The sequence below is a fragment of the Lathyrus oleraceus genome, chromosome 2 (assembly GCF_024323335.1).
Source record: "Lathyrus oleraceus cultivar Zhongwan6 chromosome 2, CAAS_Psat_ZW6_1.0, whole genome shotgun sequence".
NCBI classification, from domain to species: domain Eukaryota; kingdom Viridiplantae; phylum Streptophyta; class Magnoliopsida; order Fabales; family Fabaceae; genus Lathyrus; species Lathyrus oleraceus.
The window spans coordinates 321371264-321383250 of record NC_066580.1 but is presented as its reverse complement, the minus strand read 5'-3'; the positions used below and the strand labels follow the sequence as shown (position 1 = coordinate 321383250).

Sequence of the window (11987 nt, the reverse complement as noted above, 5' to 3'; positions counted from 1 at the left end):
TGACATGTGGTTTAGGTAGATCTTGCAACGTAGAACACACTGCAACTTGAATCATGCGTTTTCGTTAAGAATTGAATGAGATATGTAGATCTGAACTTTTGATGATAAATTTTCTTTTGCTCGATCCGGTTAGCATGAGTAGATTTAGGATGAATGCTTGTTGTTTCGATGTTCTACATGACGAGACGTTTCGATCGGTATATTGCTTGCATGATTCTGTGAAAATTTGTTCGTAAGTGTGTGTTGTGTTCACTGTTCCGTCGTCTTTTTTCGCGAGGAAATCGCGTATTCGCCTAGCGAGTGATCCATTCGCCTAGCGAAGCTTGAAGAAGATGAGTGTTCGCCTAGCGAAGCTTCCGGTTCGCTTAGCGAAACCGCGCGGTTTTTTATTTCATTTTTTTTCACAATTTCATTTCATTTTGATGCCTGATCTTTAGAAATTCATAACTCACTCGTTTTTTATCCAATTTTGGTGAGATTTTTTGCATTGTTCTTCTGGAAATGTGTAGAATTTTATCATGATTTTTGTGGATTTTTTTGCATGTGTAGAAAATTAAAATGCCTAAGGTTTGATTGTATGTGTCATTTTGTACATGGTTTGCCAAATCCAATGTGAAATGCTCATAATGTAAAATAAATTCTTGACAATTTTTGTGATGATTGTTGACTGGATGATGTTCATTTATATGTAAATTTCATGAGTTTTTGATACCTGATCATTGAGATATGAATTTTGGAACTTAGGTGTGACAATTTGTGTCACACCTCTTGATGTCAACTTGTTGAATTTAATTGGATAGCCTATGCATGTTAGAATTGAATGAAATTTGGCATGATGACTTGTGGACATGTTAGGATGCTTGATGAATTTTTGTAGGATTTTTCACTGTATTTTCAATTTAATCTTGATTTTTCATTTCTGGTTGTTGAAATTGCAAGCTCATGTGATACATGTTGGTAGATTGATTGGGAAATCCTCATATTGTATTGTATGGCCATGAAATTTGATATGCATGAACTAGACACGTTGTGTGACCTCCCTGTTTTGGTCTCATCCATTTCTTTTTTGTTTTCATTGAGTTATGAATTTTTGAAGTGGATGTATGCATTGATGTTGTGAATTGAAGCATGAAATTGTGTCTGTTTTTGTTGATTTTCATTGACATGGTTCCATTTGCCCAATTGAGCTCAAATTTGACATGGTAGACCTTGATTGACCCCTGTTTAGGTGTAATTAATTTGAGAATTTTTGGATGTGTTTTGGTATGGATTTGAATGCGATAATTCTGTTTGTATATTTGGTGCTTCATTTGAACCAATATGGATTGTTTTATGCATGAATTGAACTTGATGGATGATATAAACATGAGACCAAGGATGTTTGCTCTTGTTTGATGTTAATTTGATGTTGGATGGTGGATACCTTGCTGTTTTAACTTTTTTCTTGCTTTGGGACCCTAGGCTTGGCCTAGTGGTCTAGTTGCTAATATTTGCTTGGTTTTTCAGGATCAAAAGCATAATGTACATGGAGAATGATACAAGTTGATTTTAATTGATGTTGTGGATGTTTGTACACTAACATAACATTGTTTTGTAGGTGTTGGAGCTTGGGCTTAAGCCTTGAGCTTGCTTTGTGTTGTATTGTTTAAGCTGTTTAACTGTTTGCTTTACAGTTTGTCTGATTGAGTACTGACTGAGTTTGATTGTTTCCAGGTACTTTAGTTGCTCAGTTCCTTGTGAACTATTGCTTTGCTTTGCTTTGCATAAGCAATTTGCATTGAGGTAACTTCTTAAAACTTCATGTAGTCTGGAGACCCGGCTGTTACCGGGCCGGGCAAATTGTCTGAAGTCCTCCTTAAGAGGCAATGCTTGTGTATGTTTATTTTTAAGCCAAGCAGGAAAAGCCCTTCAAGTAAGGCAATTGGTGGAAGGTAGGGACAAGCAACCTGTCCCCCACTATTCAGTGAGTCTTCTCCTTGCTCCCATTACATGGTTGTAGCATTGAGATCAAAAGCCCAAGATCTGTTGTGTCAGAGTCATCGAGTATAGAAGGGTTCCCCTATTCTGGACCCATGCTCATTTGTCAGCTCTCCCTGGTTAGGGATAAGAGCTGTGAGGTCTGATCCTCACTTCATCCTTTCATCTGCTTCACCTTAGCCTCGTAATGGCAAGGTTAAGAGCAAACACAGCCTGTACAGACGATTGCTTAGGCAGTCAAACCTGATTGATTGAGCCCCTTGTTTGGCTATAGTGCGTGTTATGTGGATATCTGATTGACATGCTTGTTCGAGATACCTGTTCTCATTTGATGATATATGATTGTATGCTTGTGTGCTAGCTTCTTTCCTGGTTAGGTTAGTTTGCTTATGCAAGTAGGATAGAAAACCGAACTTAGGGTTAACGATGCATGACAACATTAGGCTCGAGTCTCAGCTCCCTAGTTGTGTATCTTTCCCCGGTTTCTGGTTAGCAATTTAGTCCCTTTCAGGGGAACTACATCGCCCTGATCCTCGTGCCAGACGAGGTATGTAGGCAGGTGGTCGTGCGAGACCACTCCGGGCAACCTTTTTCTTTTTTTGCGTGTGTTTACTTGTTATCTGACTGTGTGTTTTGGTTCGGATGCCGACGTAAGCCCAGTGATTGGCTGTCGGGCTCCACGTTTGCCCTTTTGAGTGTGTTTTGGTTCGGATGCCGACGTAATTCCATCAAGTGGTTGTCGGGCTCCATGTTTGCCACCCTTGCTTGTTTGTATGTTTGTGTTGTTTGGCGTGCGTAAGCCGAACTACAGTGGCTCTGATTCTTGTTCCAGACAAGATATGTAGGCATAAGGTGCGATACCTTATCGAGCCCGTTCCTCTTAACCCCACCTGCGTTCCCTTGTGTGTGTGTGATGTTTAGCAACCTTTTCTTTATTCTAGGACGTGGATCCCGTCGAGTACGACGGACGTGAGGGGTGCTAATACCTTCCCCTTGCGTAACCGACTCCCGAACCTTTTCTCTCTGGTCGCGAGACCATGTCTTTCCAGGTTTCTCTGAGCGTTTCCTTTCCCTATCTTGGGATAAATAACGTTTAGTGGCGGCTCTGTGTGTTTTTATTTTTAGCTCGCCGGTTGATTTTTCGCAGGATGCGACAGCTGGCGACTCTGCTGGGGACACACGTATGTAGACCTATGCTGGTCCATCGTCCCTAAGCGAGTCCTTCCTAGCGTTTTAGGATAGTTTAGGTTGCTTGTGATGTTTGATTTATTGCATTTATTATTCTAACCACTGTGTATATACTTGCATTAATACGTGCATGCATCATTACTGTCATGTTGCCATCTTCCTCTGCAGGTGGTTCTGTTACTTTGGGGTGGGTGTTCTGAGTGGGGCTAAAACCCAGGCCCGAGTATACACCTAGGATTAGCGTGGTCTCACGTCGCTCATGTGTCGGTTGGGCATATTGTTGCGACGTGACATACCACAAGTCGGACGAGGTTCATCTGAGAAGTGCTCTTCCAGTGGGGTTCTCCACTTTGGTTGGGTTATCTCTTTTGGGCTGTTGACTCTGATGACCGATCATTTCCCGGATCTTTGGTTTAGACGATCTTAAGGGAGCTACAATGGCACACCCGCAAGGGCAAACCCATTGAGTATCCCCGCCCGATCGTTGAGACTATTATCCGCCTTAGGGTGACCTGTTTAGAATTTACCTGTGAGGGGAGGGTGATTGTTCGGATGCATAATCGGATGGTGACTTTTTGAGCTGTGATTCAGAGACATATTTATGAGTCGGATTTATGGTTATTTGTTGCCGTGACGCCGGAGTGCTGTCCGTGATTTATCAGTGGGGATCCGTTTATTTCGGATTCCCCGGGCCGAGATATTTATCAGTGGGGACCCGTTTATTTCGGATTCCCCGGGCCGATTCAGATGATGATGGGTATCTGCTCAGAGATTGTCAGATGATGATGATGATGTATCTGTCTTCCGTTTATTTCGGAACCCGTGGGTCAGAATTGTGATTGTGTATTCCTCAGATGGTTATGATCAGTTCAGAGCCCAGATTCAGTGCAGATGATCAGATGGCTTGGAGGATGGCAACGCATTGCATTCATTCATCAGCATCATTGCATCTTGCATTAATTACATCTAACACATGTTTACCCATATGCAGGGACCCTTTTGATCGAGATCTTGGCTGAGAGACTTTCTATTCAGAGATGAGAAGACCCGGCTTGAAGGACGATGTTGCTTACAGTTTCTTTGACCCGGATATCAGTGTGTTGAAGGATATGATAGCATTGATCACTCCTGACCATGTGGGGTTGTTTCGTGCGGTGTATGGGGGTATTCTGAAGATGGTTTTCAGGCTCATGGACAGAGACAGGAGCGCCATCCATACTCTACTTCAGTTTTACGATCCCGAGCTGAGATGTTTCGTTTTCCCAGATTATGTGCTAGGGCCCATGTTGGAAGATTATGCTGATATTTTGAATATCCAGATCAGGGATCAGGTTCCTTTCCGTGTTACTAAGGAAGAACCTGATATTGGTGGGATTTCTCGTGCCTTCTATCTGAGTCCAGAGGTTGTGAAGGGTAATCTGAAGGAGAAGGGTAAGCTGCCTGGTTTTCATCTGAGTTTCCTAGAGGCTAAGGCTAAAGAGCAGTCAGAATTGGGGAATTGGGAAGCTGTCTGTGCTCTGGTTGCGGCGAGCATTTATGGGATCATTCTGTTTCCGAACCAGAAGAACTTTGTGGATATCAATGCCATCCGCTTGTTTATTCGAAGGAATCCTATCCCTACATTGATTGGAGATGTCTATTATTCGGTTCATAACCGGAATGAGAAGAGGCGTGGGGGTCTGATTCGATGCTGTGCGCAGTTATTGGTCAAGTGGTTTATGGGTTACTTGCCATCCAAGGGTGCTTTTGTTCTTCTGGGCCAGAATGTTACTTGGGCGACCAAACTGATGGGTTTGAGGGCTAAGGACATAGATTGGACTCACAGTAGTGGGGTTGGCCAAGATTTCATATGCAGTTGCAGGGGTTTTCCCAATGTGCCGCTTATAGGGATCCAGGGTTGCATTAATTACAACCCGACACTTCTTAAGAGGCAGATGGGATTCGCTATGGAGCTTCCACCGTACAAGAGTGAGATTCAGGAATCTGTGTACTTCCCGGTTGAGGGTAACCAGGATAGGGTAAAGCAGGTATCCGATGCATGGCGCAGCATTCAGAGGAAGGGCAAGGCTTCCTGGGGTAGAGCTAACAACAGATCTTTTCCTCCGTTCGATGATTGGCTCAGAAAGAGAGTGGAGCTTACTTGTCTACCATTTCCTATGGTTGATCCGTGGTATCCGTTGGTTGAGGAGACTCCTTCTACTGTCGGTATGGATGAGTTCTTAGAGATGAAGCGGGAACGAGATCAGCTGCTTACAGAGAAGACGGAACTGGAGATGAGTGTTGCTCGGGTTCAGAGAGCTAATCAGGAGCTCAAAGCAAAGATGGAAGATCAGGATAAGCGGCATGCTTTGGAGACCAAGCGATTTGAGATGGATACAGCCTATTATGGGAAGATCAGCCAAGCTTTAGCATCGTCCAACCGGGAGCATGACATCACAAAGGAGAAGCTGTTCAGAGCATCCCAGGTTATTGAAGATGAGAAGAGGAGGCAGATCCTTGTCAGAGAACAGAGGGATGAGAGAGCCAGAGTACTTGCTGCAGAGTGGGAAGCAGAGAAAGCAAAGATCAGGGTTGAGAGAGATCATTACCTAGCTGAGAGAGATCATTACTTCAGGCAGATGAAGATTCATCAGAAGGAAGTTGGAAGACTACAGCAGGAGAACACCGAGCTCAGGTTCGCCGTAGAGTTCGCAAGGATGGAAGGCGAGATGGGGCCACCTGTGGGACCCTCATCCAGATAGATCTTTCATTTGTGTTGAATTACCGTCAGGCTTGTTGACGGAATTCATTTGCTTGTATTTCTTTCCTATTTTGGAGGATTGTATTTGATATTTGATCTGATGTATGACTATTGCACTGATTGTGCACTCTTTTGGTTATGTGATGGCGATTTTCATTCAGTGATTGGTTTTCAAGCTTTATTTGCCTGGCCGTATGCACTTACACAAGCACACACATGGTTGGGGGTATTCTTGCTAAATCACATATCTCCGATCTGCACAACAAAATCAAACACTGCTAATCAGAATGTTAATGCCGGATTATTATTTGTCTCGATGATGCCAGGGTCGAGAGACAGAGTGTCCTTCATATGGATAGGCACTGCATACATGCATAATCATGATAACTTGTGTTTTATTTTGCAGGTGACTATTACTAACGTGTTTGTTTGTAACCAGGAATCATTGCTCGCGCTCGAAGGGTAGTACCCCTGCACTCAACTCGCCCTCACAGATATTACACAAGAAGAAACACTCCCAGACTCATGGAGCTTCCCAGTGCTGATATGCTGGAATTGAAGGAGAAAATGACCGAACTGATCAATATAATGCAAGGTTTTGCCATTGGTCAGAAGGCTCTTGCAGATAAAGTTGAGAAACTCGAGCGGGTTTCTGCTCAGAACAGTGGGGTCAACCTGGATGGAGTCTCCAACCAGGGGCAGGGATCTCGTGATGGTGGAAAGAGGACAACAGTTGGTCTGGTGAATAATGCTGGTGGTGTTGGTGGCCAACCGGGGCAGAATACGAAAGACAACTTTGTGCCTCCGTTTTATGGTTTTGACGAAGATCAGGAGGAAGATAGAGAGGCTGACCAGTTCTCTATGCGAAATGAGCCTTTTGTGCCTTATGACATTCCTCCTCAGAACAAGGAAATTCAGCTGCTGGCTGAAAAGATAAAAGTGCTGGAGAGCTATGCCACGCCTGGGGTGGTAAACATGTCCAACATGGGACTGGTGGAGGGGATTGTGATTCCTCAGAAATTCAAAGCGCCTGCCTTTGACAAATACAACGGTAGTTCCTGCCCGGAAACTCATCTCCAGGCATTTGTCCGCAAAATCTCAGCATACACCGCGGATCAAAAACTGTGGATGTACTTTTTCCAGGACAGCCTGTCTGGAGGCTCCTTGGAATGGTACACCAAGTTGAGATCGTCCGATATCAAAAGCTGGCAAGATTTGGGAGATGCTTTCTTTAAGCAATACCAATTTAATGCTGATATGGCTCCGAGTCGTACCCAGCTGCAGGGTATGTCTCAAAAGCATAACGAAGGATTCAAGGAGTATGCTCAGCGATGGAGAGAACTGGCTGCGAGGGTGCAACCTCCTCTGGTGGACAGGGAGATGTCGGATTTGTTTATGGGGACCCTACAGGGGCCGTTTGCAGAACGAATGGTGGGGTGTCCTGTTACCAACTTCTCTGACATCGTGGTAGCTGGAGAAAGAATAGAGAGTTGGTTAAAGCTGGGCAAAATTCAGGGTGCGTCTTCTTCTTCTTCAGGTTCGAAGAAGCCATTCGGTAGTAATGGTGGGCAGAGGAAGAAGGAAGGAGACACCAGTGCAGTCTATACACAACGTGGACCCAGTAGGGAACGTTACTTCCAGCACACTGCTGCAGTAACAATTCCTGCTGAGTCTCATTCAGCACAACCGCAACAGCAACAGCAGCAGTCACAGCAACAAAGACAACAACCCTTTCAGCAGAGACAACAAAGGGCTGGTTATCAGATCCGAGGCAGAGCGCAGGATCGTCAATTTGATAGGCCTCTAGTGAGTTATGCTTTCTTGTTTAAGAAGCTGCAGGATTTGGGCCTTGTGCAGACCAGAACTCTGGCACCTTTGAGACCTGATCAAAGGCCAGCCAGTTATGATGAGAATGCTAAATGTGAATTCCACTCGGGTGCGCCCGGGCACAACATTGAGAACTGTAAAGCTTTTAAGCACACAGTTCAAGACCTGGTGGATTCCAAAGCCATTAATTTTGCGCCATCTCCCAATGTCAACGCAAATCCCATGCCTGCGCATGGTCAGAGGGGGGTGAATGCAATTTCTGAGGAAAGTCGAGTTGGGCTATTTGATGTTGATCAGCTGAAGACGCCTTTGGCTGAGGTCAAGAGGCAGTTGTTAAGAAATGGGGTTTACCCGGGCTGCGGGTTTGAGTGTGCTGAGTGCACTATTTCTGCAAATGGTTGTGAGCTTCTGAGGAAGCATGTCCAGGGGCTGATGGACGATGGGGAGATTGTGATCGAGAAGTCTGAAGGGAAGAAGGAGGAGGTCTCCACCATAACCATTTTCTATGACCCGGTTGATTTGTCTAACCTGGTGGAGGAGGCTCCAGTTACCATCACGGTACCTGGACCAATTCCTTATGACAAAGATGATGCCGTGCCATGGCATTATGGGGGAGAGGTGTACTGTAACGGGGAGAAAGTTGAAGAGCACTCTGCTAGCGAAACCACCGTGCTAAAGGTGGATAATGCCGGTCCCAGTGGTTTCACTCGCAGCGGAAGATTGTTTGCTCCCGACGCTTTGAGGAGGGGGGAGGAAGAAAAAGAGAAGAAAGAAAAGGCCGAGGCTTTAGCCAGGGCAAAGGGGAAGGCTGTGGCAGATAGTGGTAATACTCCTGTGATGACACCGGCGCCTGCGGGGTCGGATAACAAATTTGATGATGAGGCTGAAGAGTTTCTGAGAATCATCAAAAAGTCGGAGTATAAATTGGTGGATCACTTGCAGCAAACACCTTCTAAGATCTCGATTCTTTCACTGCTGTTGAGTTCTGAGGGTCATAGGGAGGCTTTATTGAAAATTCTGAAGAAAGCCTATGTTCCTCAAGAAATCACAATCAACCAATTGGAGACGGTCGTATCCAACGTGCATGCTAGCCATGGGTTGGGCTTTACTGATATGGATTTGACCGTAGATGGAAGGAACCATAATCGGGCGCTACACATTGCGATGGAATGCAAGGGAGCCGTGCTTTCGCATGTGCTGGTTGATACCGGCTCCTCTTTGAATGTGTTGCCTAAGAAAGCCCTAGCGAAGCTAAACTGTGATGGGCTGATTTTGACCCCGACTGATTTGATAGTGCGTGCTTTTGATGGGTCAAAACGGGCCGTGTTTGGAGAGGTGGAATTGCCAGTAAAGATTGGACCCGAGGTGTTCAAGTCGACTTTCTATGTTATGGACATCCAGCCAGCTTACAGTTGCTTGTTGGGTCGCCCATGGATTCATGCTGCAGGAGCAGTTACATCGACTTTGCACCAGAAGTTGAAATATGTCTGGGGAGGTCAAGTCGTCACCATCTGCGGAGAGGAAGACATCTTTGTCAGCCACCTGTCTTCTTTCAAATATGTTGAGATGGACGGCGAAATATGGGAAACGCCTAGCCAGGCATTTGAAACCGTCAAGGTGGAGAATGCTCTGTTTGCTAAGCAAGAAGAAGAGAAACCATCCATCGCTTCTTATAAACAGGCTACTGAGGTGGTTAAGAACGGAGAGGCTCCTGGTTGGGGCAAAATGATGGAGGTCCCTGAGAAGAAGGACCGTTTTGGGGTTGGATATCAGCCGGGCCGAGGCTCAGGGCGAGGAAGAGGACGTCGTGCGTCAGTAACTTTTACGAGTGCCGGAATGCTGGATCCGGATCACATCTGTATGATGGATGAAGACTCTGACAGCGACTGCTATATGGACCACTGGATAAAGCCGTGCGAACCAGGGATGGAAATCCAGAACTGGAAGGCCGAAGAAATCATCCGGGTCACTCTCCTCGAAGAGTAATATTTTTCTTGTTTCTTTCTTATTTGCATGCAAACCTTACGTGTTGCCCGACACGTAATGGTTCATTGTAAGGGCCACCTCATGTCATAATTTGCAAAATTTTGCATCATGAATAAAGAATGTTTTTCAATCAAAAGAGCGGTGTTCCCTGTTTTTCATTTATTTTTGCAGTTTAAAAATAAAAACAAATAAAAATGGCAATGTTTTTCATTTTGTTTTCCTTTTGCAATTTCTCACACCGGTTCTAAAGCAGTGCATGAATCAACATTCATGCAGATGCGATTCTTCTCCGGATCTCATTGATAACAATCCTGTTACACCCTTGTATGACTTCGACAATCCGATCTATCTTGCTGAAGAAGAAGACGAAGAAGATTGTGAACTGCCAGGGGAATTAGCCAGGTTGTTGAAACAAGAGGAGAAGGTGATTCAGCCGCATGAAGAGCAGATTGAGGTGGTGAATCTGGGTACCGACGAGGTTAGAAGAGAAGTGAAAATCGGGGCTGCCTTGGAGGAAAGTGTCAAGAGCCGAATGGTGGCGTTGCTGAAAGAGTATGTCGACATCTTTGCCTGGTCTTATCAAGATATGCCAGGGTTGGATACCGATATCGTTGTGCACAAGCTACCGTTGAGAACAGATTGTCCTCCAGTGAAGCAGAAGTTGCGCAGAACTCGACCTGATATGGCGATGAAGATTAAAGAAGAAGTGCAGAAGCAGTGGGATGCTGGTTTCCTTGCTGTCACTAATTATCCGCCATGGGTTGCGAACATTGTACCAGTCCCGAAGAAGGATGGGAAGGTGAGAATGTGTGTGGATTACCGAGATCTGAACAGAGCTAGTCCGAAGGATGATTTTCCACTACCACACATTGACGTGTTGGTAGATAATACTGCTCAATTCTCGGTGTTTTCCTTCATGGATGGCTTTTCTGGCTATAATCAAATCAAAATGTCGCCAGATGATATGGAGAAAACAACGTTCATTACACCGTGGGGCACCTTTTGTTACAAGGTGATGCCATTCGGTCTCAAAAACGCCGGTGCTACTTATCAGAGAGCCATGGTGACTTTGTTTCATGATATGATTCATCATGAAATTGAATGCTATGTTGATGACATGATAGCAAAGTCCCAAACAGAAGAGGGGCATTTGGTAGATATGGCCAAGCTGTTTGACCGGTTGAGACAGTTCAGACTGAGGTTGAATCCGAACAAGTGCACGTTCGGAGTGCGGTCCGGTAAATTGCTGGGGTTCATTGTAAGTGAGAAAGGAATCGAGGTTGATCCTGCAAAAGTAAAAGCAATAAGAGAAATGCCTGAACCGAGAACAGAGAAAGAGGTTCGTGGTTTCTTAGGTAGATTGAACTACATTTCACGGTTCATATCTCACTTAACAGCCACGTGTGAACCGATTTTCAAATTGTTAAGAAAAGATCAGACGGTCAGGTGGAATGATGATTGCCAAGTGGCATTTGAAAAGATAAAAGAATATTTGCAGGAGCCTCCGATTTTGATGCCTCCTGTGGAGGGAAGACCGTTAATTCTGTACCTGACAGTCCTCGAGGGGTCTATGGGGTGTGTATTGGGGCAGCATGACGAGTCTGGTCGAAAAGAGCATGCCATATACTACTTAAGCAAAAAGTTTACCGACTGTGAAACCAGATATTCACTGCTCGAGAAAACTTGCTGTGCTTTGGTCTGGGCTGCTCGCCGACTAAGGCAGTACATGCTGGTTCATACCACTTTATTGATTTCCAAGATGGATCCGATCAAGTACATTTTTGAAAAGCCAGCATTGACCGGACGGGTTGCGAGGTGGCAAATGATTTTGACAGAATATGATATTCAGTACACCTCTCAGAAAGCGATCAAGGGGAGTGTATTGTCTGATTACCTCGCCCAGCAACCCATTGATGATTATCAACCGATGAAGTTTGAATTCCCTGATGAGGACATCATGTTTCTCAAATCGAAAGATTGCGAGGAACCGATCCCGGAGGAGGGGCCTGACCCTGAATCCGAATGGATTCTGATGTTTGATGGGGCCGTTAACGTGAATGGAAGCGGTGTTGGTGCTGTTTTGGTTACGCCGAAAGGATCTCATATTCCTTTTGCTGCCCGGCTAACATTTGAGTGTACCAACAACGTAGCTGAATATGAAGCTTGCATACTGGGAATTGAAGAGGCGATTGATTTGAGAATCAAGAACCTTGTCATATATGGAGATTCCGCTCTGGTGATAAATCAGGTTAACGGAAAATGGTATACG

At 45.0% G+C, this 11987-nt stretch overlaps 1 protein-coding gene across 1 annotated transcript; it reads left to right on the top strand.

Moving 5' to 3' along the window:
• Window positions 1-1530: 1530 nt before the first annotated feature.
• LOC127123056 (uncharacterized) lies at window positions 1531-6325 on the top strand. The gene is made up of 3 exons (XM_051053316.1): window positions 1531-1782; window positions 4157-4989; window positions 6312-6325. Exons 2-3 carry the CDS (start codon window positions 4203-4205, stop codon window positions 6323-6325), a joined length of 801 nt encoding a protein of 266 aa, XP_050909273.1. The 5' UTR covers window positions 1531-1782; window positions 4157-4202.
• Window positions 6326-11987: the final 5662 nt, after the last annotated feature.